The 26,152-nt window shown below is 37.2% G+C and overlaps 2 protein-coding genes across 2 annotated transcripts; both read right to left on the reverse strand.

Annotated features, from left to right (window-relative positions):
* Positions 1–16,387: 16,387 nt before the first annotated feature.
* LOC142169926 (NAC domain-containing protein 101-like) lies at positions 16,388–21,911 on the reverse strand. Its single transcript, XM_075231868.1, has 3 exons — positions 21,717–21,911; positions 17,092–17,360; positions 16,388–16,581 (listed from the first exon to the last, which is right to left on the reverse strand). Exons 1-3 carry the CDS (start codon positions 21,895–21,897, stop codon positions 16,516–16,518), a joined length of 516 nt encoding a protein of 171 aa, XP_075087969.1. The 5' UTR covers positions 21,898–21,911; the 3' UTR covers positions 16,388–16,515.
* Positions 21,912–22,810: 899 nt separating this feature from the next.
* LOC107802076 (biotin carboxyl carrier protein of acetyl-CoA carboxylase 2, chloroplastic-like) lies at positions 22,811–25,770 on the reverse strand. Its single transcript, XM_016625516.2, has 7 exons — positions 25,422–25,770; positions 25,274–25,327; positions 24,603–24,739; positions 24,210–24,513; positions 23,420–23,491; positions 23,047–23,112; positions 22,811–22,958 (listed from the first exon to the last, which is right to left on the reverse strand). The coding sequence occupies exons 1-7, from the start codon at positions 25,566–25,568 to the stop codon at positions 22,935–22,937; spliced, it is 804 nt and encodes a 267-aa protein (XP_016481002.1). The 5' UTR covers positions 25,569–25,770; the 3' UTR covers positions 22,811–22,934.
* Positions 25,771–26,152: the final 382 nt, after the last annotated feature.

A 26,152-nucleotide genomic window follows, 5' to 3' on the forward strand; every position in this document is an offset into this window, starting at 1 on the left:
TGCATAACTCTTCTGCCTGGACTGGGCCGTGCAAAGTATCTCCTGAATCACCTTCACCTTAACCAGGGCATCCTGGACCAAATCTGTACCCAACAATCGGGCCTCGCCCGGCTCAAACCATCCCACTGGAGACCGGCACCGCCTACTATACAAATCCTCATACGGTGCCATCTGAATGCTGGACTGGTAACTGTTGTTGTAAGCGAACTCTACAAGTGGCAAGTATCGGTCCCATGACCCTCCAAACTCTATCACAGAGGTACGGAGCATATCCTCAAGAATCTGAATTGTGCGCTCGGACTGCCCGTCCGTCTGAGGGTGAAAGGCTGTGCTCAACTCCATCCTAGTACCCAACTCCTGCTGTACGGCTCTCCAAAATCGTGATGTGAACTGTGTACCTCTGTCTGAAATGATGGATACTGGAATACCATGAAGGCGGACAATCTCTCTGATATAAATCTCAGCCAACCTCTCGGAAGAATATGTAGTCAACACTGGAATGAAATGGGCTGACTTGGTCAGCCGATCCACGATCACCCAAATAGCATCGAACTTTCTCAAAGTCCGAGGAAGTCCAACCACAAAGTCCATGGTGATCCGCTTCCACTTCCACTTTGGGATCTCTAACCTCTGAAGTAATCCACCCGGTCTCTGATGCTCATATTTCACCTGCTGACAGTTGAGACACTTGGCCACAAACCCAACTATATCCTTTTTCATTATTCTGAACCAATAGTGCTGCCTCAAGTCTTGGTACATCTTCGCGGCACCCGGATGAATGGATTACCGCGAGCTATGGTCCTCCTCAAGAATCAACTCCCGAAGCCCATCTACATTGGGCACACAGATCCGGACCTGCATCCTCATCACACTGTCATCACCAATAGTCACATCTCTGGCATCACCTCGCCGAACCCTATACTAAAGAAATAGAAGATGAGGATCATCATACTAGCGTTCCCTGATACGGTCATAAAGAGAAGACCGAGCAACCACACAAGCTAATACCCAGCTAGGCTCTGAAATATCCAATATCACGAACTGGTTGGCTAAGGCCTGAAAATCCAAGGCTAAGGGCCTCTCATCTGCTGGAAGATATGCCAAACTCTTTGCCCGGCGACTCAGGGCGTCGGCTACTACATTGGCCTTCCCCGGGTGGTATAATATAGTGATGTCATAATCTTTAAGTAGCTCCAACAACTTCCGCTAACGCAAATTAAGATCCTTCTGCCTGGACAAGCACTGCAAACTCTAACTGGATAATTCTTCTCATGCACCTTCAACTGTCTAGATGCGTAGGCAATCACCCTACCGTCCTGCATTAATACCGCTCCAAGGCCAATCCTCGAGGCATCACAATAAACAGGCATCACAATAGACAGTGTATGACCCTGAACTTGTAGGCAATACTAATACTAGGGCTATAGTCAAAGCAGTCTTGAGCTTCTAAAAGCTCTGCTCACACTCTTCAATCCACCTGAACGAAGCACCCTTCTGGGTCAGCCTGGTCATAAGTGCTGTAATGGATGAAAATCCCTCCACAAAGAGACAGTAATACCCCGCCAAACCAAGGAAACTGCGGATCTCTGTAGCTGATGACGGTCTAGGCTAACTCTGCACTGCCTCCACCTTCTTCGGATCTACCTTGATCCCATCACAAGACACTATGTGGCCCAAGAATGCCACTGAATCAAGCCAGAATTCACACTTAGAAAATTTTGCATACAACCTCTTCTCCCTCAAAGTCTGAAGCACGGTCCTCAGGTGCTGCTCATGATCTTCCTGAGACCGGGAATATACCAGGATGTCGTCAATAAACACAATGATGAAGGAATCAAGATAGGGCCGGAATACACTATGCATCAAATGCATAAAGGTTGTTGGGGCATTGGTCAGCCCAAATGACATGCCAAGAAACTCATAGTGACCATATTTGGTCCTGAAAGCAGTCTTCGGGATATCCGGCTCCCGAATCTTCAACTGATGATAGCTAGAACGCAAGTCAATCTTGTAAAACACCCTGGCACCCTGTAACTGATCAAATAAATCATCAATGTGAGGCAAAGGATACATGTTCTTCAGTGTAACCTTGTTCAATTGCCGATAATCAATACACATATGCATAGAACCATCCTTCTTCTTTACAAATAAAACCGGAGCACCCCAAGGTGACACACTAGGCCGAATGAAGCCCTTATCAAGAAACTCCTGCAACTGCTCCTTCAACTCCTTTAATTCAGGAGGAGCCATACGATATGGAGGAATAGAGATGGGCTGAGTGCCGGGCAACAAATCAATGCCAAAATCAATATCTCTGTCGGGCGGCATGCCTGGAAGATCAGCTGGAAACACATCTGGGAAGTCCCTCACTACTAGAACTAAGTCAACTATAGGGGTATCAATACTGACATCTCTCACATAGGCCAAATACGCATCACACCCCTTCTCAACCATTCGCTGAGCCTTAAGAAATGAAATGGCCCTGCGGGGAGTATACCCTAAGGTACCTCTCCACTCTAATCTCGGCAAACCTAGCATAGCCATCGTCACATTCTTAGCATGACAATCAAGAATAGCATAATGGGGTGACAACCAGTCCATGCCCAAGATAACATCAAAATCTACCATACTGGGAAATAATAAATCGACTCTGGTCTCAAAACCACTAAGAGCAATCAAACACGACCGATATACGCGGTCTACAATGAGAGAATCTCCCAGAGTAGTAGATACATAAACAGGGGAACTCAGAGAATCCCGAGATATCCCCAAATGTGGAGCAAAATAAGAAGACACATATGAATACGTAGAGCCTGGGTCAAATAATACTGATGCATCCCTATGACAGACGGGGACAATACCTGTGATAACTGAATCTGAAGGAACGGCCTCTGAACGGGCTGGAAGGGCATAGTATCTGGCCCAGCCTCCCCCTCTAGGGCGACCTCGACCTCCCCGACCTCCACCTCGAGCTGGCTGAGAAGGTGGGGTAGCAGCCGGTGCTAGAAGAATGGCCGGAGGATCCAGTGGAGCATGTGGAGGCTGATAAGTCTGTGGAGGTGCACCCCTCCTGGCTCTGGGCAATCTCTAACCAGGTGACGAGTGTAACCACACTCAAAACAACCTCTCGGAGGACGCGGCGGCTGAGTCTGACTCGGACCTGGCCGCTGGACTGGCCGGTAATAGCACCTTGAGTATGAGGCATACTGGATACTAGCGGTGCATAATAGGGCTCCTGAGGTCTAGGAGGAGCTGGGACACCGCTAGCTGTTGGAAGAGCTGAATGAACAGGGCGACTCACAAAACCCCTACCATATCGTGCTACTGGTGCACAAGCTCCTGAATAATGACCAGTCTCTCGAGACCTCTTGGCCTCTCTCTCCTCTCGGTCACGGGCGAACATGCCCTCCACTCTCCTGGCAATGCTCACTGCCTGCTGATAAGTGATGTCCATCTCCAACTCCCTGGCCATACCGGTCCGAATACTAGGGTGGAGTCCCTCAATGAAGCGACGAACCCTCTCTCTGACTGTAGCAACCAGAGCTGGTGCATAACGAGCTAACCCACTGAAACAGACTGCATACTCAAACACAGTCATAGAACCCTGACGCAACTGTTCGAACTCTGCGCGCCAAGCATCCCTGAGGCTCTGAGGAACATACTCACGCAAGAACATCTTTGAAAAGTGAGTCCAAGTGAGTGAGGCTGCCTCGTCCAGACTACTCAGCTCATAGGCATGCCACCACTGATATGCTGCTCCCCTCAGCTGGAAAGCGGTGAAAGAAACACCACTCATCTCCACACTGCCCATAGTGCGGAGAATACAATGACACTCCTCAAAAAAACCCAGAGCATCATCTGAATCTAGTCTGCTGAAAGTAGGTGGGTGGTACTTCTTATACCTCTCAAGTCTGAGCTGCTCTGCCTCAGAAGCAGCTACCCTGATCTCATGTTGAACTGGAGAAACTGAGGGCATAGGAATATACTCTGGGGCCTGATCAACCTGGACCCTCTGCTCAGGGGTGCGGGCTGCGGGAGTCTGTGCCCCTCCCCCGGCCTGAGATGTAGCGGGAGCTATCAGAAATAGTCCAGCCTGAGCCAGAGTGCTGAACATGCTCAAGAACTGAGCTAAAGTCTCCTGGAGGGCTGGAGTAGCAATAGGGATCTCCGGAGCTGGCCCTCCAGCTGGAGCTGCTGGGGGCTCCTCTGACGCAGCTCTTGCAGGTGCTCGGGCTGCACTGCATAATCGTCCTCTACCCCGACCCCAGCCTCTGGGGGCTCTAGCAGCGGGCTCGGATGCCTGATCATCGGTCCTCCCATTGTGGGTCCTCACCATCTGTGAGAAAGAATAGGATAGAATCTTAGAATTTTTGGTGTCAATAACTCGCACGACAAGGAAATCAAAGAAATATTATTGTTCCTAACAGTTACATAGCCTCCCGAAGATAATTACGGACGTCTCCGCACCAATCCGCGAGACTCTAATAAACCGGCTTGTGACTCGCGACTCCTACGAACCTAGTGCTCTGATACCAACTTGTCACAACCCAAATTAACCATCCGTAAGGTGTCGTGATGGCACCTAGTCTTTACGACTAGGTAAGCCTAATATTTGCGGAAAATATAAAGAAAACACAATATTTTTAAGATAAACAGTATATTTTAAATAGCCAAGAGTAGTACCACTCGGCATACACAAAATAATTTCCCAAGACCCGGAATATCGCTAAGTCACAAGCTGCTATAATCTATGTGGCTCTATACAAAAGTCTGAAGATAATAAAGAAAATCTCTAGACGAGGGAGTAGAAGGGGACTTCGAAGATCTGCGGACGCAAGCAGAAATACCTTGAAGTCTCCTAGAATCAGCAGCACGCCCTAATCCCAAAGCTGATAGCTCGTACCTGGATCTGCACATGAAAAACATGTGCAGGAAAGGGCATGAGTACACCACAATGGTACCCAGTAAGTGCCAAGCCTAACCTCGGTCAAGTAGTGACGAGGTCAGGTTAAGGCCCTACCGGAGTAAATACCGTAATTTAAACAGTAAAAGATATTAGTAAAATTTATGATAACATAGTTAAAAAGGGAGCCCTCGGCTCAAAACAAGGTAAACACAGTGGGAAATATCTCGGGATATCATCCCGTAGTATCAAATAAATATATGCAGTATATGGGGGATCTCCCGGAATACGTCCGTAGTCCCAAAGTAAATATGTAGTGCTGGGGGATCTCCTGTAATACGTCCGTAGTCCCAATTTAAATATACGGTATAGGGGGATCTCCCGGAATACGTCCGTAGTCCCAATTTAAATATGCAGTACAGGGGGATCTCCCGGAATACGTCCGTAGTCCTAATTAAAATATGCAGTACAGGGGGATCTCCCGGAATACGTTTGTAGTCCCAATTTAAATATGCAGTACAGGGGCATCTCCCGGAATACGTCCGTAGTCCCAATTTAAATATGCAATGCAAGATCAAATTGTAGGTATGGCATCGAGCTATACAGTTTATACTGGACACAGATAAGACAAATAAGGACTTAACTAAACATGACGCACAGAATGTCAATTAGGCAGTTAAAACACGCAAGCATGCTTCTCTAGTATAAGTTTCACAATTAAACGTATTAGTGCAATTTAATAAGGAAAAAAAATAATTTATGATTTAGAAAGGAAAAACGGGATTTTTGCAATAATAGCCCATGTACGTACTTGTCACCTCACGTACACGGCACCCACGCACCAAATAATATCAAGATATCCTAGGGGGGAAGTCCCCAACACAGGGTTAGGCAAGCCACTTACCTCGAACCGCTCAAATCAACTTGATATCATGTTCTTGCCACGAGTATCCGACTCCAAATGGCCCGAATCTATTCAAAACAGTACAATAACATCAATACGCGCTAATGGAATGTATCCCACAAGAAAACTACAAAGATTAGGCCAAAAACCCGAAATTGGCTCAAACCCGGCAAGTCACAATAGCAAAATAACATTTGGGGAAAGCAGTTAATAGGGGATCGGGGCTATTACTCTCAAAATGACCGGCCGGGTCGTTACAGGTAGATGTTATTATAGGCAAACTCTGCAAGTGGAAAAAACTGATCCCAAGAACCTCCAAAGTCTATAACATAAGTGCGAAGCATATCTTCCGATATCTGAATAGTGCGCTCTGACTGTCCGTCTATTTGTGGATGAAATAATGTACTCAACTCAACCCGTGTACCTAACTCATGTTGTACAGCCCTCCAGAAGTGCAAGGTGAACTGCGTACCTCGATCAGAAATCATAGACACGGGCACACCGTGAAGGCGTACAATCTCGCGGATGTAAATCTCTGCTAACCGTTCTGAAGAATAGGTAACTTCTACTGAAATAAAATGTGCTGACTTGGTCAACCTGTCCACAATGACCCATACTGTGTCGAACTATCTGTGAGTTCGTGGAAGCCCAATAACAAAATCCATAGTGATACGCTCCCACTTCCACTAAGGAATTTCTAACTTCTGAAGCAAACCACCAGGTCTTTGATGCTCGTACTTGACTTGCTGACAATTTAAACACTGAGATACATACGCTACTATATCCTTCTTCATTCTCCTCCACCAATAAAGTTTTCGCAAATCTTGATACATTTTGGCGGCACCTGGATGAATAGAATACCTGGAACTGTGGGCCTCTTCCAGAATTAATTCACGAAGCTCATCCACATTAGGCACACAAATATGACCCTGAATCCGCAGAACTCTATCTTCCCCCACAACAACCTGTTTGGCACCACAGTATCATACTGTGTCCTTAAGGAGAAGCAAATGAGGATCATCATATTGTCGCTCTCTGTTACGCTCATATAAAGAAGACTAAGTGATTATGCAAGCTAGAACCCGACTAGGTTCTGAAACATCTAACCTCACGAACTGATTAGCCAAAGTATGAACATATGCAGCTAACAGTCTCTCACCAATCGGATTATACGCAAGACTGCCCATACTCACAGCCTTTCTACTCAAAGCATCGTCCACTACATTGGACTTTTCGGGGTGATACAAAATGGTGATATCATAGTCTTTCAACAACTCCAACCATCTTCTCTGCCTCAAATTGAGATTTTTTTAACTTGAACAGATATTGTAGGCTACGATGATCAGTGAATACCTCACACGAGACATCGTAAAGGTAATGCCTCCAAATCTTCAGAGCATGGACAATGGCTTCCAATTCTAAATCATGAACATGATAATTCTTCTCGTGAACTTTCAACTGTCGCGACGCATATGCAATCACCCTGACATCTTGCATCAATACTGCATCAAGCCCAACGCGAGATGCATCACAATATGCCGTATAAGATCCTGAACCTGTGGGTAATACCAACAATGGCGCCATTGTCAATGCAGTCTTAAGCTTCTGAAAGCTCAACTCACACTCATCTGACCATCCGAATGGAACACCTTTCTGGGTTAGTCTGGTCAATGGGCTTGCTATAGATGAAAACCCTTCCACGAACCGGCGATAATAACCCGCCAAACCCAAAAAACTCTGTATCTCCGTAACTGAAGTATGCTTAGGCCAGTTTTGAACTGCCTCAACCTTCTTAGGATCCACCTTTATGCCTTATGCCGATACAACATGCCCCAAAAATTCAACTGAGTTTAACTAAAATTCGCATTTTGAAAATTTGGCATATAACTGATTATTATTCAGAATCTGAAGCACAATCCGAAGATGTTGCTAATGCTCCTCTCGACTACTGGAGTAAATCAAGATGTCATCAGTGAATACAACCACACATGAATCCATATGGGGATTGAACACCCGATTCATCAAATCCATAAATGTTGATGGGGTATTTGTCAGCCCAAATGACATCACTAGGAATTCGTAATGCCCATACCGAGTCCGAAAAGCTGTCTTAGGGACATCAGATGCCCTAATTTTCAAATGATGGTAACCAGACCTCAAGTCGATCTTTGAAAATACCTTGGCACCCTGAAGCTGATCGAATAAGTCATCAATTTTTGGCAGTGGATACTTGTTCTTGATAGTAGCCATGTTCAGCTACCGATAATCTATACACATTCGCATTGAACCATCTTTCTTCTTTACAAATAATACTGGTGCACCCCAGGGCGAGACACTAGGTCTAATAAATCCCTGATCAAGCAAGTCTTGTAACTGCTCCTTCAGTTCTTTTAATTCCTGCGGGCCATACGGTATAGTGGAATAGAAATGGGCTGAGTGCCCGGAGCCAAATCAATACAGAAGTTTATATCTCTGTCGGGTGGTATACCCGGCAAATCTGCAGGAAATACTTCTGAAAATTCACGAACAACTAGTATTGAGTCCATAGAAAGAACATCCGCACTGGGATCGCGAATATAAGCTAAATAGGCTAGACACCCCTTCTCGACCATACGTCGAGCCTTCATATAAGAAATAACCCTGCTGGTAGAATGACCAGGAGTTCCTTTTCACTCTAATCGAGGTAACCCGGCATGGCTAGGGTCACCATCTTGGCATGACAATCCAATATAGCATGATAAGGTGACACCCAATCCATACCCAAGATGACATCAAAATCTACCATATCAAGAAGTAAAAGATCTACACTAGTCTCAAGAGTCCCAATATTAACCACACACGAATGATAGACATGATCTACCATAATAGAATTTCCCATCGGAGTGGACACAAATACAGGAGCACTCAGAGAATCACGAGGAATCACCAGATATGAAGCATAATAAGAGGACACATAGGAATAAGTAGATCCTCGATCAAATAGAACTGAAGCATCTCTATGGAAAACTAGAAAAATACCTATAATCACAGCATTGGATGATTCAGCTTGAGGCCTTGCTGGAAAAGCATAAAATCGGGGCTGGGCCCCACCACTCTAAACTGTTCCCTAGGATGACCTCTGACTGGCTGGCCTTTACCTCTAATGGCCTGACCTCCACCTCTAATGCCATGACCTCCACCTCTAGCTGCCTGACCCCTACCTTTAGTTGGTTGGGCAGGCGGTGAAGCAACCAGTGCTGGAATCATAGCACGAGAACCCTACTATTGTATGCTACCTTGAGGCCTGGGGCAGAATCTAGCAATGTACCTCAGATTACCACAAGTATAACAAGACCTCAGCTACTATGATTGTTGACCCTGAAACTATCCCTGTCATCCTGAGTAACCACCTTAAAAGCTCTGGATCGGAGGTGTACTGATAGGAGTTGTGGTACACTATAGGATGCCTGGAGCGCTGAATGAAATGGCCTGGGAGGATGACCCCTACCAAAATTACCCCTGCATCCAGACGAGGCACCACTTAACCCACCGAACTGATGAGGCCTCTTATCAGACCTCCGCCCTCTCTCATGTGCAAGAACCATCTCGATCCTCCTAGCAACATTAGCAGTTGCCTGAAAGGGAATCTCACTTCCGGTCTCCTTGGCCATCTGAATCCTGATAAGGTGAGTGAGTCCATAAATAAACCACCTCACTCTCTCTCCCTCAGTAGTAAGTAAAAGGAGAGCATGATGGGCTAGATCCACAAAATGGGTCTCGTACTGAGTAACAGCCATATTGCCCTGCTGTAGATGCTCAAATTGCCTGAGGTAATATTCTCTCATAGGTAGGAACTTCTCTAGAAATAGCTGTGAGAACTGCTCCCAAGTCAATGCAGGTGACCCAGCTGGTCTGGTCAACATATAATCTCTCCACCACCTCTTGGCAGAACCCGTCATCTAAAATACAACAAAATCGACCCCATTGTTCTCAACTATACCCATGTTCTTTAACACCTCATGGCAGCGGTCAAGATAATCCTGTGGGTCCTTAGAAGGTGTAACACTGAAGTGAACTGGAAAGATCTTAGTAAACTTGTCCAACCTCAATAAAGACTCAGAAGATATGGTGGGCCTATCACCGGCCTATGCCGCAATAACTGGCTGAACTACCCCAACTAGCAGGGCTGCTGGAGCCTGATACTGGGGAGCCATCTACTCTAGAGCGGGAGTAGTGGGAGTCTATGCTCCTTCTCCAGCCTGTGAGACGGCTAGTGCCACTGAAAATGTGCCATTTTGGGCCATACCCTCCATAAGGATCACCAAACGGACTAGAGCGTCCTGAAGTACTGGAGTAGCTATGAATCCTTCCGGGATCTGGACTGGTACAACAAGTACAGTCTGAGCTGGAACCTCTGCTTCCAAATCTACCTGAGGTTCTACAACAAGTGATGCTGCTCAAGCTCTAGACTGAGCTCTACCCCTGCCTCTATCTCGGCCCCTGGCACGACCTCAGCCTCGACCTCTACCCCTAGTCAAAGTTGCCACCGGGGGATCTGGTCCCTGTCTGTCGGTAGATGTATTACGTGTTCTCGCCATCTGCGAGAGAATAATAATAGAATGATTCAATCATCAATGATAGAATAAAATCGCACGACAGAATAAGAAATAAGTGATATTGTTCCTAAACTTCATATCCTCTAAGAGATAAGTACAGACGTCTCCGTATCGATCCTTCAGACTCTACTAAGCTTGCTCGTGACTCGTGAGACCTAGGTAACCTAGTGCTATGATACCAACTTGTCACGACCCGAATTCCCACCTTCGGGACTGTGATGGCTCTTAACATTTCACTTGCTAGGCAAGCCAACGTTAGAAAAAAAATCTTAACCATTTTTAAACAAATCAATTTAAACGGAAGTCAATTACTAAAATAAAGTGTGAAAGACCACGACAAACGAATCATCAAAATACATCCCCGAATCTGGTGTCACAAGTGTACGAGCTACTAGGATAATATAAATAATGGTCTGAATAAAATTCAAATTGTTTGCAAGATATTACACAGCTAAGATAAGATAGAAGGGGACTTCATAATTGTGGACGTTGTATAGTTATACCTCAAGTCTCCTCTGGGTAGCTGAATCCGAGCAATTCTATGGTACGCTGCTGGGAGCAACTCCAAAATCTGCACAAGAAGTGCAGAGTGTAGTATGAGAACAACCGACCCCCATGTACTCCGTAAGTATCGAGCCTAACCTCTATGAAGTAGTGACGAGGCTATGACAAGACACGTACGTAAATAACATGTACAAGTATATACAAATATGAAACAACAATAACACAATAGATAACAATTTATAAATTTGGGAGGGAACATGCGAAGGGGAATGATATAGAAATTTCAGCAGGAGAAGTGTCACGTAGCAGCCAATTAATTCATCAACAATAAAATGAGCAGCTGATAATATAAAAATGGAACGGCACCACCCTTCGTGCTTTTACTCTCATTCTTTCCATAAATTGATAAATAAATAATAAGATTGACATGACATTACCCTTCGTGCTTTAACTCTCTTCTGGCACGGTATCACCCTTCGTGCTTTAACTCTCTTCTGGCACGGCATCACCCTTCGTGCTTTAACTCTCTTCTGGCACGGCATCACCCTTCATGCTTTTACACTCTTTGAAAATGATACGGCATCACACTTCGTGCTTTAACTCTCTTCCTCACTTCATAATTCAATAAATAATAATGTGAAATTGGTACGGCATCACCCTTCGTGCTTTTACACTCTTCCTTACCATGGAAATAATAATATAAATTCGGAAGAGCATTAAAATATGGGGATATATACTTATCAATCAATTCACTGCCAGAATACCGATCTCACCTTCCAAAATATTCAACAATAATTTCATGAAAAATGATCAAATAAATAATAATGACTTGAGCAGGAATATCTTAATTAAATAGGCAATTATTCACAATAAACAAATTCCACCCGCATGCTTTGACTCAACCACAATGCATAATTAATCGTCACCTCATATATACGTTGTACCCGCACATTAAATCACGTAGCAAATAGACAAATAAGTCCTACTCCCTCAAGTCAAGGTTAACTACGACACTTACCTCGATTTGCAGTCAAATTCAAGATACCAATAAACATTTGCCTCGTGAATTCGTATATGAAATCCTCAAATCTAGTAATAAACAATTCAATATACTCAATACAAATCGTAGGAATTGATTCTATATAAATTTACTAATTTTTCAGATTAAAATCCAAAATTTATTTTAAAAATCGACAGTGGGACTCACATCTCGAATCCTAAAAAAACTCACGAAAACCGAACACTCGTTCCGATACGAGTTCAACCATATAAAAATTATCGAATTTCGACATCGGATTGGCTTACAAATCTTCATTTTATATTTTTGGAAGATTTTACAAAAATCTCAATTTCTTACATCTAAATCCGAAATAAACCATGAATATTGACATGGATTTATGAAATGTAAACACTTTCGGATATAAAATACTTACCCAAGTCGAAATCGTGAAAATCCCTTTTGAATCGCCTAAATTCGAGACTCAAAACTCAAAAATGAGTAAAAATGGCTAACTTCGAATTTTATGGGTTCTGTCCAGCATTTTTGCACCTGCGGACTATATTTTCGCACCTGTGGACTCATATTTGCAAGACAAAGCTCGCATTTATGGAACAGGGCTGCCCAGCAAAGGACCGCAATCTGCGGTCCTTCACGTCGCAGAAGCGACTGCGCAGAAGTGCGAAGGAAGCCGCAGAAGCGAGACCTCCACATTTGCGGTCTCTCAGCCGCAGAAACGGCATCATTCCTGCGTGAAATGCACCGCAGAAGATGTCAGGAGGTGACCAGTACCCATGTCGCAGAAGCGACCAATTTTTTTGCAGAAGCGGCCTCGCACCTGCGGCCAAAATTGCACAGGTGCTACGTACCAGAACCAGACCTGTATTCTTGAACAAAAATGGTCCGAAATTCATCTGAAACTCATCCGAGCACCTCGGTACCTCGTCTGAATATTTCAGAAAGTCCCGTAACATAATACGGACTTATCGGGGTTTTAAATCATGCCAAACAACATCGAAATTATAATTCACACCTCGATTCGGACTTTTGATTTTTCAAACTTTTCACTTTGCAAAACTCGTGCCAAAACATATTAAACGAATCCAGAATGACTTTAAATTTTTCACACAAATCATAAATAACATAACGGAGCTATTCAAATTTTCAGAATCTCAATCCAAGTCTGATATCAATAAAGTCAAATCTGTGGTCAAACTTTGGAAACCTTTAGCCTTTAGATTTCTATTTTTCGTTAAATGGCGATAATTTGAGCTAGGGACCTCCGAATTCAATTTCGAACATACGATCAAGTCCCAAATCACAATACGAACCTACTGGAACTGTCAAAATATTGATCCGAATCCGTTTGGTCAAAATATTGACCGAAGTCAACTCAATTGAGTTTTAAAGCTCTATTCCACATTTTTATCAATTTTTCACATAAAAATTTTCCGAAAAATTATACGGACTGCGCACGCAAGTCGAAAAATAATAACTAGTTCTTTTCGAGATCTTAGAACATATAAATGAATGTTTAAATTAAATATGATATTTTGGTCTTCACAGTATTAGTCTACGGCATAAGGAAGTTCGCATTGAACTGTCATGACAATATACTCATGACTATGCATTGCACTATAATAAGTATCATGCGGTTATTAAGGGGTATAGTGATGCAAATGGGATCACCGGATCAACCTAAATTAAATCCACAAGTAGATATATTTTTACAATTAATGGAGGAGCAGTGTCTTGAAAATCGTCCAAACAAACGTGCATTGCCGCTCTACAATGGAGCCTGAGTTTATAGCCGTAGACAAGGCCGGTGAAGAAGTTGAATAGCTCTGAAATTTCTTGAAGAAATTCCATCTTAGCCCAAAATATTGGCACCTATATGCATACATTGCGATGGTCAAGCAGCAATAGGAAGGGTCGGGAGCATTATCTATAAATAGAAATCATGTCATATACGACGAAGGCATAAAATCGTTAGGCAACTACTCTCTAGGGGAATTACCATAATTGACTATGTGAAATCAAGCGATAATGTGCCGGTTCCATTTACAAAAAGGCCTAACTAGAGAGGTAGTTGAAAGATCATTGAGGGGAATGGGACTATGGCCGAGGACAAGTCATTGTGGCAGTAATTCTACCTAGAAGACTGGAGATCCCAAGATCTAGGTTCAAGGAGCTCAAACAAAGTCATTAATGACGGTTCAACATTATCAAATAAAATTTGTTTTTGGTCAATTCTCGTGATGAGACAATGTTCAGTACCAAGGATAAAGCGTTAAGACTTTTTAATGATTTCTAAGTTTGATACGGGGTATATCAAATAGTTTATCTACGGGATAATACGTTTAGGAATCACCTATGTAAGTGTGAAGTATTAGCCGCTTCAAGGAGAGTTCTGTACGGCCAATTCTCTATGCACTTATGAAATTAGGCGGTGTTCATGGCTAAAATGGACACAATAATGAGAACCAAAGATGGTTAAGGGTTGATTGTGTGACTTATGGATGTCTAGGTATACACCAAAGCTCGACGGTTCAAAGATATCAAATCTTCTGATTGACTGAGTATATCCGACATATGTTCACTACAGAAAGTTCAAAGGGAAAACAGCTTATCCAGATGCGATTAATCCTTACTTGCAAATCACACAAGTTCTTTTTCATGTTTTTTAAAATATATTGTCATTTTCTATTCATGTGGGGGATTGTTAGGTTTCGTGAATGGGTGTGAATGGGAAATAGAAGAGGCACATTTTGAATTGCACCTCTTCATCTCACACTATCATTGTCTATAAATTTAGAGGCTTAGCCTCTTTTTTGATACATGTAAAATCTAAAAACTTCTCCCCTCTTTTCTATATTGTTGCATTATTTTTCCAAATAAATAAAGTGTCAAGTGTGATTTGCTCCGTTTGTTGAGTTCGTTGAAGTTCTGTAATTTCGATTGTCAGTATTACATAATAGTTTTCCGCTCTATCCTGGGAGGAAGTAATCCATAACCTTGGGCAACAGTGAGGGGATTAAATTTCTTAAGGACACATAAATAACTTGTGGGTTCGAAATTATTTTACGATTGTTTATTGAATTAACGTTTCTTTTTCCTCTGATTTTCTGGTTTCGAACGCACTGATACTAACATAGATATCACACGCGTAAATGTTATCCAAGTTAAAGGCTAAAATAATTGAAAGCGAATTCGAATGCGGAAAAAACCCATATTGAACTAAATAACCTGATGTAGCCAAATCAAAATTATGAGAAACTCATTAATATCTTTTAGGACTCGACTCAAATGGAAGGATGGTATTTTTTCCTTCAGACTACTTTCTATTAGTCTTAGATAAGTACGTTGCGTGTGAACCCTGTCTGAACAATATAAAATTTTAATGTAAGCTTCCGAAAATGATGAATATTGATCCTACTTAGCTTACTCAATAAAGTAGGAAACTTTGCCCCACAAAAAGTCCTGACTTATATTGGTCAATATATTCAACTTAAAATTTATCCTAGTTTTATAACTTCATTACTTAAACTTCACAAATTATCACACTTCCTTTTTTATTTTAGCTAGAACATATAACCTTTAATATTTAAGAGCTTTTTCTAAAAGAATTCTTGAAAGGCTATATATTTATATGTGTTCTTAAGTTTATTCTAGAAGACACAACGGGTTAACTAACTGAAAAGACGTCTTTTTTTCTTCTTGCGAGCAAATGCAACTTGTTCTATTTCTTTTACCATTAAGAAATACTATATGAATTATTTTCAATAAATTATAACAGAATAATCACTACTGCAAAAGTAGAATCTAGCCGCTACATTTTGATTATTCCACTTTTTCTTCATTTTAGAGAGAGCTTTCTTTCTCTATCCAATCAAATAACTATACCTCCAAATTCTACATATATTTAGGTTCATCTGAATGTTATCTTTTTATGAAAGCAAGAGTCTATGATTATAATGAAATTCTTGTTGTTGAAGAATTTTGAAAGTACTACAATAATATATATTACCCTATGTTAGATTTAGAACTTATTCTTTGAAGCAATTTCCACGAATTTGGTGTTTTAGTTTTCTTGTGTGTCTAGAATCGGTTCATAATGTAAATTCTAATTTCAATAAGAAGCCTTCCAACAAACAAATCAAGTTTACCTTTCAAGTCTAAGTTTCATTAAATACCTAACTTCTTGTAACATATGAAATTTAGATATTTATTTCTCGATTCTCGGGTGTTTCTTCATAGTGTAGAATAAAAGTAATCTAGTTTGAATGTGTAAGTAATCGTTGTAAGTAATTTATTACAAATTATAGAGAAATAAGTATAATAAGTTTAATTAAAGGAAAAGAAAAAACCCACATAGAAGCAAGTATGTAGACATGTAATTGCAATAAATCGTGAATTTTATTGATAACATCATTTTGTGAAAAAATTGAAAACAATCATTTAGTATCATTTCTATTCTAGCCAAGTTATTCATACAAGAAAAAAAGAAACAAGAACTTGACTTGACGACATTATTATGAAGAATCAATAAAGAATGATGTAAAATAAAGAATGACGCGATTTCCATATTCTCTGACTGAAAAAACAAGAATCGCTAGTAATAGTTGGTGTAATCTTTCTTTTGCCCTCTTATGATTCTTCCAAGAACCCATTCTTCTATCTGTACCAAAACAAAAGAAGAGAGATTATTTCATAAACGAAATAATTTGATAATGTAATAAAGAGACTAAAGCAAAATATTTTCATAATATTGCAGTCACTTTGTCTTTAACTTAACAAAAAAAATAGTTTTTTTCCAAAATTAAACCAAAACCAAATGCAAAACCAACCTACTTTATTCTATTAAACTTCCCAATATTTTATTTTTTTAAATTGTGTGAGTGTACATATGCACAAACGTTTAATAACTTCCAAAAATATTTGATAAAATGATAAATTACATGAATTGTATTTGAAAAGGGTAAAAATAATTTATGAAAAAAGCCGGAGTAAATCCACTTTCTGGAAACTATAAGATTGAAAGATATTTATTGTTCGATTTATTCTGAAAATGAATATAATTTTTAATTTTCATTTAAAGAAGGTAGAAACCTGTTAGAGGAATAAATGAAAATTCAAGAAAATGCAAGGGAAAATTTATATACTACTATTTTCAAATTTGTATAGTTACCTCTTCGTCATCAGTACTGGCACATTCAAAATTTAGACGGTACTTTTCCATTATCCAAGTATTTGTTTTAGCTGATCTGGAACAGTACTTCAAATTAATCTTGAAGCCCACCACATCTCCTTCTGAATTATAAATTGGAAATTCTTTTCCCAAGCACTGCCAAAAACCTATTTCATTTCCAACAATCTGAAATTTTTCAATTTTTCCTCGAAAATACTCATCTTGATGGATGAAGAAGAACCATTCTCCTTCGCCGCACATGTTTTCCACTATAAAAAAAGGAAAAATAAATAGTCAAATGACAAGTTTCTTTTTCAATACACAAACTTGTACTAAAATATATTAAGCCCAATTTAATTATCTTTGTCTTTTTATTTTGATCTGAAATACTTTTTCAGCTATATGACTTATTTTTTCCTAGTTTTGCTAATGATATATATACTAATAAAATATTGTCTTACATTTAATAACTATAGAATTTAAAAGTAAAGTGACGACAAACTTGTTTAAGTAAAAAGGTTGTGATAAAATATAGTAGTGATGTCAATGATGAATGTAATTTTAATGATAATTCTAGCAATTCTAATAATTAGTGATAATGATAATAATAGCAAACTAATAAATGTCAATAGTATATGGTAACTTTATTCTATATTTGACTATGTTAGTCAAATACAAATATATATATATATATATATATATATTAAGTATGATAACATGGTAAAAAAAGATAAATTTTATTTTTAATTTAAATTCAAATTTTAGAACTTTATTTATAAATTCAAAATTATCTTTTAATTCAAATTCCATATATATATATATATATATATATTAAAGCAAGAAAGTTACCATATATAATTGACATTATGGTTAAGCCAAGCGGCAAGCTAATAAATGTCAATAGTATATGGTAACTTTATTCTATATTTGACTATTTTAGTTAAATACAAATAATATATATATATATATATATATTATTTGTATAATATATAAACTGAATTTGAATTAAAAGATAATTTTGAATTTATAGATAAAGTTTTAAAATTCATAAAAATAAAGTTTATCTTTTTTTTATCATATTATAATACTTAATTCGGTTAATGATCAAATGCAATCATGTTAGAAACCTTTGTTATCTTTTCTAATTATTTAAATACTACCTCGCCTCTAGCAAAAAAAAAAATTACTCCATATAACTATAAAGCTCTTTCACTTTTAAAACCTTATAATTATAGTTCTTTAAAACACTGTAGCTAGATTTGAATAAAGCGACTTTATTTTAAAATAAATGTAATATATAGGGTACACGTCTATGTTTATCCAAATAACAAAAAGAGTTTAAAAATTGAATAAAACTTTACTTACATATATAATGAAGTAAACATACATATTGGAGAAAGAAACATCACAAAAATCAGTCAATATTTAAAAAAAAATATTTTTTTCTTTTCTTTTTGAAGAATATTTGTTTGAAGAGTCAATTTGTATAAATGGATATCAAATAAATAACAAAACTTTGGCTATACAATTGCTATCATTAATTTCAATTTAGCACATTCTAGGAATTGAAGAGTATAAGCTGAAACCTCTTCATTTAGCTGCAGGCAAGCCAATATTGCAAGGGTATAATATTTTTTTCGTTGAAGAATATTAGTTTTGAATCATTAGATTATGTGAAAGATTTTTTTTCTTCTCGAACTCAACAAGAGAGATATTGATTTCTAATTGATAGTTTCTATAGCGATTTTCAAGTATAACAAAGAGTATATTTTTATAAAAAAAAAAAAAAAAGGTATGACATGAAATATTTTTTTTTAAATGTAAATAAATTATTTCAAAAAACACTCTTTACTTTTTTCTACTTCAAAGATAATAAAAAGATAAGATATTTTTGAACATTAGTAGAGAGTTTTAAAAATTATTATAAGAGAAGTCATATCATGGATAAACTCAAAAAATTGAAATCTTATGAAATATTTACATAAATATCCAGCCAGATTTATTGTTTACTTTTCATAGCTAATATAAATAAATATTATACCGACAACACATGATAATACACATATTATATATGGATTATATATAAATTACACATCCTTCAATTTTTAAATTTAAGTGGTCGGGTGAGCACCTATTTAGGCTGATTAGATAAAGCCAAAAGAAAAATATGAAAGAATTTCAGCCAAAGACTAAAAATATAAATAAAGATCTTATGTAGATAATTTCTATTAAAACTCATCCTTTTATAGTGAAATAAATTATTTTTTTGTAACAAAAGAAAGAATGACATAAAAATAAGATAAAAGAAAATAAATATATAAAAAAATGTATGAAAGATCTAAAAACCAGAAATAAGAGATGACAACGAATTTCTTCTTATGTTTCATCTTTGTTGAGTATAAAAAATTTGGAAGTTAATCTCATCGATTTTAAATATTTTTTTCAACTCAAATACATAGATTATAAGATAAGGATATCTTAGAATATATTTTTTTTATTTACATTGTGTGTTGTTTTTGAAAATTCACTATTTCTAACAAACAGATATGATATTCAAATTTCAATTTAAATGCAATTTGAGTAGTTTGTATGAGGTTAAGCCAAGTATGGTGCCGAAAAATAAATTATTTGGCAATTTTAAGACAATATATGCAATGTTATATAATAACAATCAGCTAATTTAATATTTAATGATTCAAAGAATAATTTTTTGTATATATAGGGTATTAAAATTCAAAAGTTGTGGCTAGAGATATCGATAAACTTAAAATGGAGTGATACTGAAATAAAGTTTTTTCGGCCAAAGAATCATTTAAATTTTTAGATATCTGATTAAAGTGAATTTTAAATTAAGGATAATATCTTCACCTGCATCATTATAAAGATAATCATTATTGAAATATATATATAAAGCTTTAGAAATTGAAATTTCAAAAAAGAAATATTTTTTTAAAGATAATATTATACCAAATATGAGTTCGAGTCGTAGTATAAGAGTCACGTCGTAATCAAAGAATCGTTTATATTGTGTCAACATTTGTGCTTTGCCATAAATGTGAGTTATTATTTCGCTTTGTGGCTATTTTTAGGTTCCAATGACACCAATGAGAATAATGCAAAAATAAAATTATCACTACGAGATTTGAGAAAATGTTAGTCTTTTTTCATGTAGTGTTTCTTAATTAATATCTAACGATTATCTATAATTATTTAGAAGGTTTAAATTTTAAGGTTATTTACATATAATTCAAATAACTCAGATATTTAACATGGTTAATGTTAAATATCAAAATAGAGTCATACTGGGAGAATAAATTCACTGGCTAAAAAAATTTTAAAATTTTTAGATAGCCAACTAAAATGAGTTTTGAATTAAGGATAATATTTTCACTTACATTATTATAAAAATAATTATTATTAAAAAATAAAGTTTTAGAAACTAAAATTTTAAAATATATATATTTTTTAAGAGATATCAACACACCAAATAAGAGTTCAAGTGTAATAGTAAAAGAGTCAAGTCGTATCCAAAGAGTCATTCTTAGTCTCAACATTTTATTGTTTTGCCATAAATATGAGTTATTATTATTTTGCTTCCTGACTATTTTTAGGATTCAATTAAATTAATATCCAATGAAAAAACACTATGTAGTGTTTTTTATTAATATCCAATGATTATCTATATTTACCGAGAAAGTTTAAATTTTAAGATTATTTACATATAATCCAAATAACTTATTTATTTGACATGATTATTATCCGCGCATCCGCACGGGTGCTAATACTAGTTACTGAATAAATAAAAGAAGAGAGGAACAAGAACAAGGAAGGAAATATGAGTAAACAGAATAAATTTGAAACTTTTAGCACTATATCTTAAGCTATCAGGGATATCTAGCATATCAGCGGATTCATGATTAGAATTGTATCCACTCGGGATGCCGCTTATTTAAATTTATGGATTCAATTTAATATCTGTACATATCATATACATGATTTAAGCTAAAATCTACTAACTTCAGTTAATTTTGAAGCTTATAATAAATCCGTTCTTGCTTGTTACAATGACTACAAGGCAATTAGGACTTGCCTTTCCTATTTGGAAGGACAATTCGGACTCAAAGGCGTATTAGTGAAATTGGACGTATAAAGCTAAATTTTAATAAAATACCTTAAACATTTTTAATAGAATTTATATACACAGGTGCAAAAAATGAGTGTCTTATAGTGTAGGGTTTTTTTTGGTGTAGTATTCTTACAAAACATAAGCATTTAACTTCACATAGTAATATTATTATTTATATTAATAACGGCTAATTTAAATTAATAAGACGTTAGTCATGTGTTTGCTATACATTAGCTTAGATCTTGTAGTAAAAAGCTTCATTTATTAGTATAAAAATTTTAAAAATTTAATTCAAAGTTGAAAATATTTCTAATGTTATAAGCTAGTAAGCATATAATACGATTCACTATTAAAAACGTTTGGGGCTTAATATTTTGGGGCCTAAAGAAAAGCTTTTCTAGCCTCCCCATTGAGCCTCCCCTGTTCGGACTTTGGTATTTTGAGTAATATGTTGTTCAAAGACAGAAATGATAAAGAAAGAAATAATGAATATAATTACCAAGAGCTTCAGGAGATTCGTTGTAAAATTCCTTAGCATGGATGTCTTCAATGAATAGAGCTGGAAAAGGTTGATAATGGACCTTATTTTCAAGGTAATATTTAACCAATTCCTCATCAGTAGGCACAAATCTGTAGCCAGGGGGAAATTCTGTGATCAGATCATTATGTTCAGTTGCCATTACAATTTACAAAATGAAAATTTATTTTGTTCAGATCCCCTATGAATTGTCCACTTTTATATAGTTAACAAAAAGAAAGGGAAGGAGCATTTGGAGTTCTATGACTACTTGAGTTCTACTAACGTCATTCACTGGGGAAAAAAAACATGAATTGACCTTTTCAAATTCTAGTTAGAGAATGTGTGCTTATCTAGGATGAAAGGAAAACACTAGTAGGAGAACTTTTTTATTATTATTATTTTGTTTAGAGTTTGGTAAAAACTTAGCCATATTAGGTGTTTACTTGCATTATGGTCTTATTTATGGGTGGAGTCATTTTCACTGCAGCTAGTTTAACTTTTAACTTCATATTACTTGCATCAACTAACACTTAGACATAATTATTAATCTTTAGTACTCAAAGAGTTTTATCAAAACAATTGGAATTCCAATTTATTTATATTATTATTACTCTTTATATATATATATATATATATATATATATATATATATATATATATATATATATATTTCATTCACCAATCAAACATCAAAAATATTTTCCATGGAAGATAACTTCCGTTGTTCCAAACACACCCTTAAAAAAAGTAATGGGCATAATGATAGAAACGTGCATTAAAAACCCAAAGGTGTCGTAAAACATTAATTAGGGGAAAATAAATCTATGCAAATGCTGCAAATTCAGACAGATGAAACTCTCTGTTGTGCATTGCCATCTAAAATCTTAAGCAAAAACAAAGTCCACATTATACTTAAAGCTGACTTCCTTTTTACTTCTTAATAAAGTATGCTTTACAGAGTTATATCAAGAAGTGTTCCCTTAAAGTTTTAAGCAACCGCGGTAAGAACTGTGAAAAATTTGAGTGGGAACTATATGCTTTAAACAACTGTACTGGAGAAAAGAAACCACAACTTTATAAAGATATTTGCATTGTTTCAAAAGAGTTTATAAGCAAAACTCCAAATACAATCTATAAATATCTCAATATTCGACTCCACCTATGTTAACAGCAGATTACAAGGCTGCACCCTCTTCCTCATAGTTCAATGATGAACAATGGCTGCAAGAAGAGATTGAAAATCAGATACAGCAGAATATGCCAAAACTTTAAGCTAAATTTATCCAAACCAAGAGAGAGAGATACATACCGTGTCCACACTAACAGGCTTACCATCCTCTGCTACTACCTCCACTACAGTTCCAGATTGATCAGCCTAATAAAAGGATTCAAAAAATACGATAAGAGGAAAGGGTGGAAAAGGAGTTTGAAAATCTCATATGTATTGCGATAGTCTTAGTTAAAATACAGCGACCCATGCAACTTCACCACACATAGCTCAAGAACTTCACAAGATAATTCAATATTACTTTCAATTCTAGACATTAAAATTCAACAACTTATAATTATGGGTCTTTTGCAGGTAAACGTCAAAATGTAAAATACTGATATATTTTAAGGGCACCTTTAAAAAACAATATTACATGGAAAGTGTAAATGTTGGATATTGAGCCTGAACTTACCTCGATCTCATTCATCAATTTCATAGCCTCAATGATGCAAATTACTTGTCCTTTCTGGACCTTGTCTCCTACCTGGGGAATTATCAGTTTAGTCATGTTTATGAGACAACTGCATGACCAAGATGGCAAGAACATAGAAAGTAAAAAGGTAAATGAGCAGGCTACCACAAAAGTATGAGAGATATTAGCATGAATTTCCCCTTAATTGGTTGGTTGCCTGGTTTCATGACGTATTCAAACAAGTAAAATTGTAATTCAAGGAAAACAATCGTTAAGGCAAAACAAATAGACTTTTCTTCTAATTTCCTCACTTCATTTGTCTTTCATGACAATTTCAAGGAGGTCCCGTTGCCTATTGATAATGGAACACTAGCCATGTACCAGGAACCAATCGCCACCTCTCCCCCTTCCCCCGCTGCCGAAATTGTAATAAGAGACAGAAAAGGGGGTAATATTGTACGGAATGTAGACCATTTACATTCAATTTAGTAAACCTGAAAAGAAAAAAGACACCGAGTAACAGTCAATCAGTAGGATCCATTTAAGTGTCCATTTTCTCCCAGTTTCCGAGCGCCAAAATGTGCAACATCTATCCACACAAAGAAGGTAGAAGGATCCTGCTTTGACAAATCTACTATGACCCAAACTTTAAGAAGATAATGCAAGTTTACTAGCTTTAGAGTTGTTAGTCCTTTATCTACTTGCTAATTCATTAAACACGCCAGGAAGATACCTATAGCACACTTCAACATGACCATTAAAGATAGGTGAAAGCATTGTGTGTATTTACCTTAACAAAAGGTGGGGCCCCTGGGGCTGGAGAACGATAAAACGTCCCAGCCATGGGACATTTGAGTGGAGGATGTGATGACTTAGGCTTTGAAAGTGCAGGTGCGGAAGATGCTGGAGCTGCAGCGGCAGGGGCAGGGGCACTCGCCGGAGGCAATTGTGGTGCCTGTGAAAAAGAAGGAGGCGCCATAACAACAGGAGCCGCCACAATGTGTGGTTGGTGCATTGCTTCCTTCTTCCTTATGACTATTTCACAGTCATTTTGCTTTAGCTGCAGCTCCACGATGTCCCTCGAATCCACAAGCCTAAACACAAGAATACAAATAAATGGAAAAAATGAATCCTACCCCCCAAAAAAAAATTGAACAATATTCATGACAAGAGTTCAACGCACTTAACGAGATGGGCAGCTTGAGACATGAATTCTTGAATGGATGAAGCATCTGCAGTTGTGTGCTCAGGTTTTGGAACTTCCTCTTCATTTTTCTCAGAAACTAGTTTGGAATTGGTAGACTTCTCGAGGATAACAACCTTAAAATTGCATAACAAAATAAACATATTCAGACCAACATTTCCTCTATGTTGAAGTTCAAGATTTTAACATGCAAACGTGAATTACCATTTATGGCGAGCCTTAGCGGAATAATAGAGCAAGGGGTTAATTTCATGATGGTTACTCAACTTTCACTTTATTGCACTAAAGTCATTAAATTATTTTTTTGTAACGAAAAAATCACTCAACTTTACCAAAGTATCACGAAAATCACTATAACTATTTTTCGATAACCAAAAAATCACTCAATTTTGCTTAAGTATCACAGAAACAAAGTTTAATAACCTTTTTGTTATAAAACAAATTTGCTTACTGACTTTTGCTATTCTTATGCAAAATTGAGTGAGTTTTTTGTTACAAAAAAAAACTTAGAGACTTTTTGTAATACTTAGGCAAAATGGAGTACTTTTTTTTTGTTACGAAAAATAGATTAGTGACTTTGGTGCAATATAATAAAAATTGAGTGAATTTACCCCCTACACTGCATTTAAAAGAAGAGAGAAGTAAATTACCTCATTAAGCTGGGCACACACCTTAAACGCCTCAGATTGGAGTCGAGTAGACCCCTGAAACAAAACCCATATTCAAAATCAAATTGCATTCAACAAAAATCATTTAAAAATTCAATCTTTGAGCAGTAAAAATGGAAGAAAAAAAAACCTGGAGTCGAGGGAACAATGTAGAGGTGGATCTCAAATCAGATCGAAAGGAAACAGAAGCTTGTGGCTGATTGTGGGTGGTGTTGGACTGTAACGAAGCATTCAATATAGCAGAAATCTTGGGACATTGAACAGTGAAAGAAGCCATTGCCAATCAACAAATGAATCAAAAAAAAAAATGTGATTTGTATGAATTAGGAGAGTGAAAAGAATGGATTTAAGGGGGTTTTGTAGGTAAAAATGAGCGGTGAAATTGATGAGATTTAACAAGGAAATCAGAAAACACCTAGCAAGAGACGATATACACGAGGGAAAGGGACGAGGAGTTTTTGTTTTAAGATGCAGTGATGAGTGAGAGTGGAGGTATAATCGACTAAAAAAGGAAGGATTTTGTCTTGATGTGTGAAAATTGGTTTATTTCCACTTTTCCCTCCATGTTTACGGCTGGTAGTTTAACTAATGTACACCCACCAAATTATTTGAGCTATGATTTTTGGGAGGGTGGAAATTAGTGGGTGCTTTGACATAAGAATTGTAAAATTTCGAAAAAAAAGTGAAGAAAAAAAAAATTAACTAAAAATAGTATTTAAAAATTGGAGCTGTGTTCGGACATGAATATAATTTTGGATTATTTTTAAATTTTTATGAGTAATCTAAAGTGAAAATTGGGAAAAATAGCTGTTTGGAGTTTTTAAAATTTTCGAAAAATTCTTAAATTCATCTTCAAGAGGA

This window comes from Nicotiana tabacum, chromosome 15 (assembly GCF_000715075.1).
Source record: "Nicotiana tabacum cultivar K326 chromosome 15, ASM71507v2, whole genome shotgun sequence".
Lineage (NCBI taxonomy): Eukaryota > Viridiplantae > Streptophyta > Magnoliopsida > Solanales > Solanaceae > Nicotiana > Nicotiana tabacum.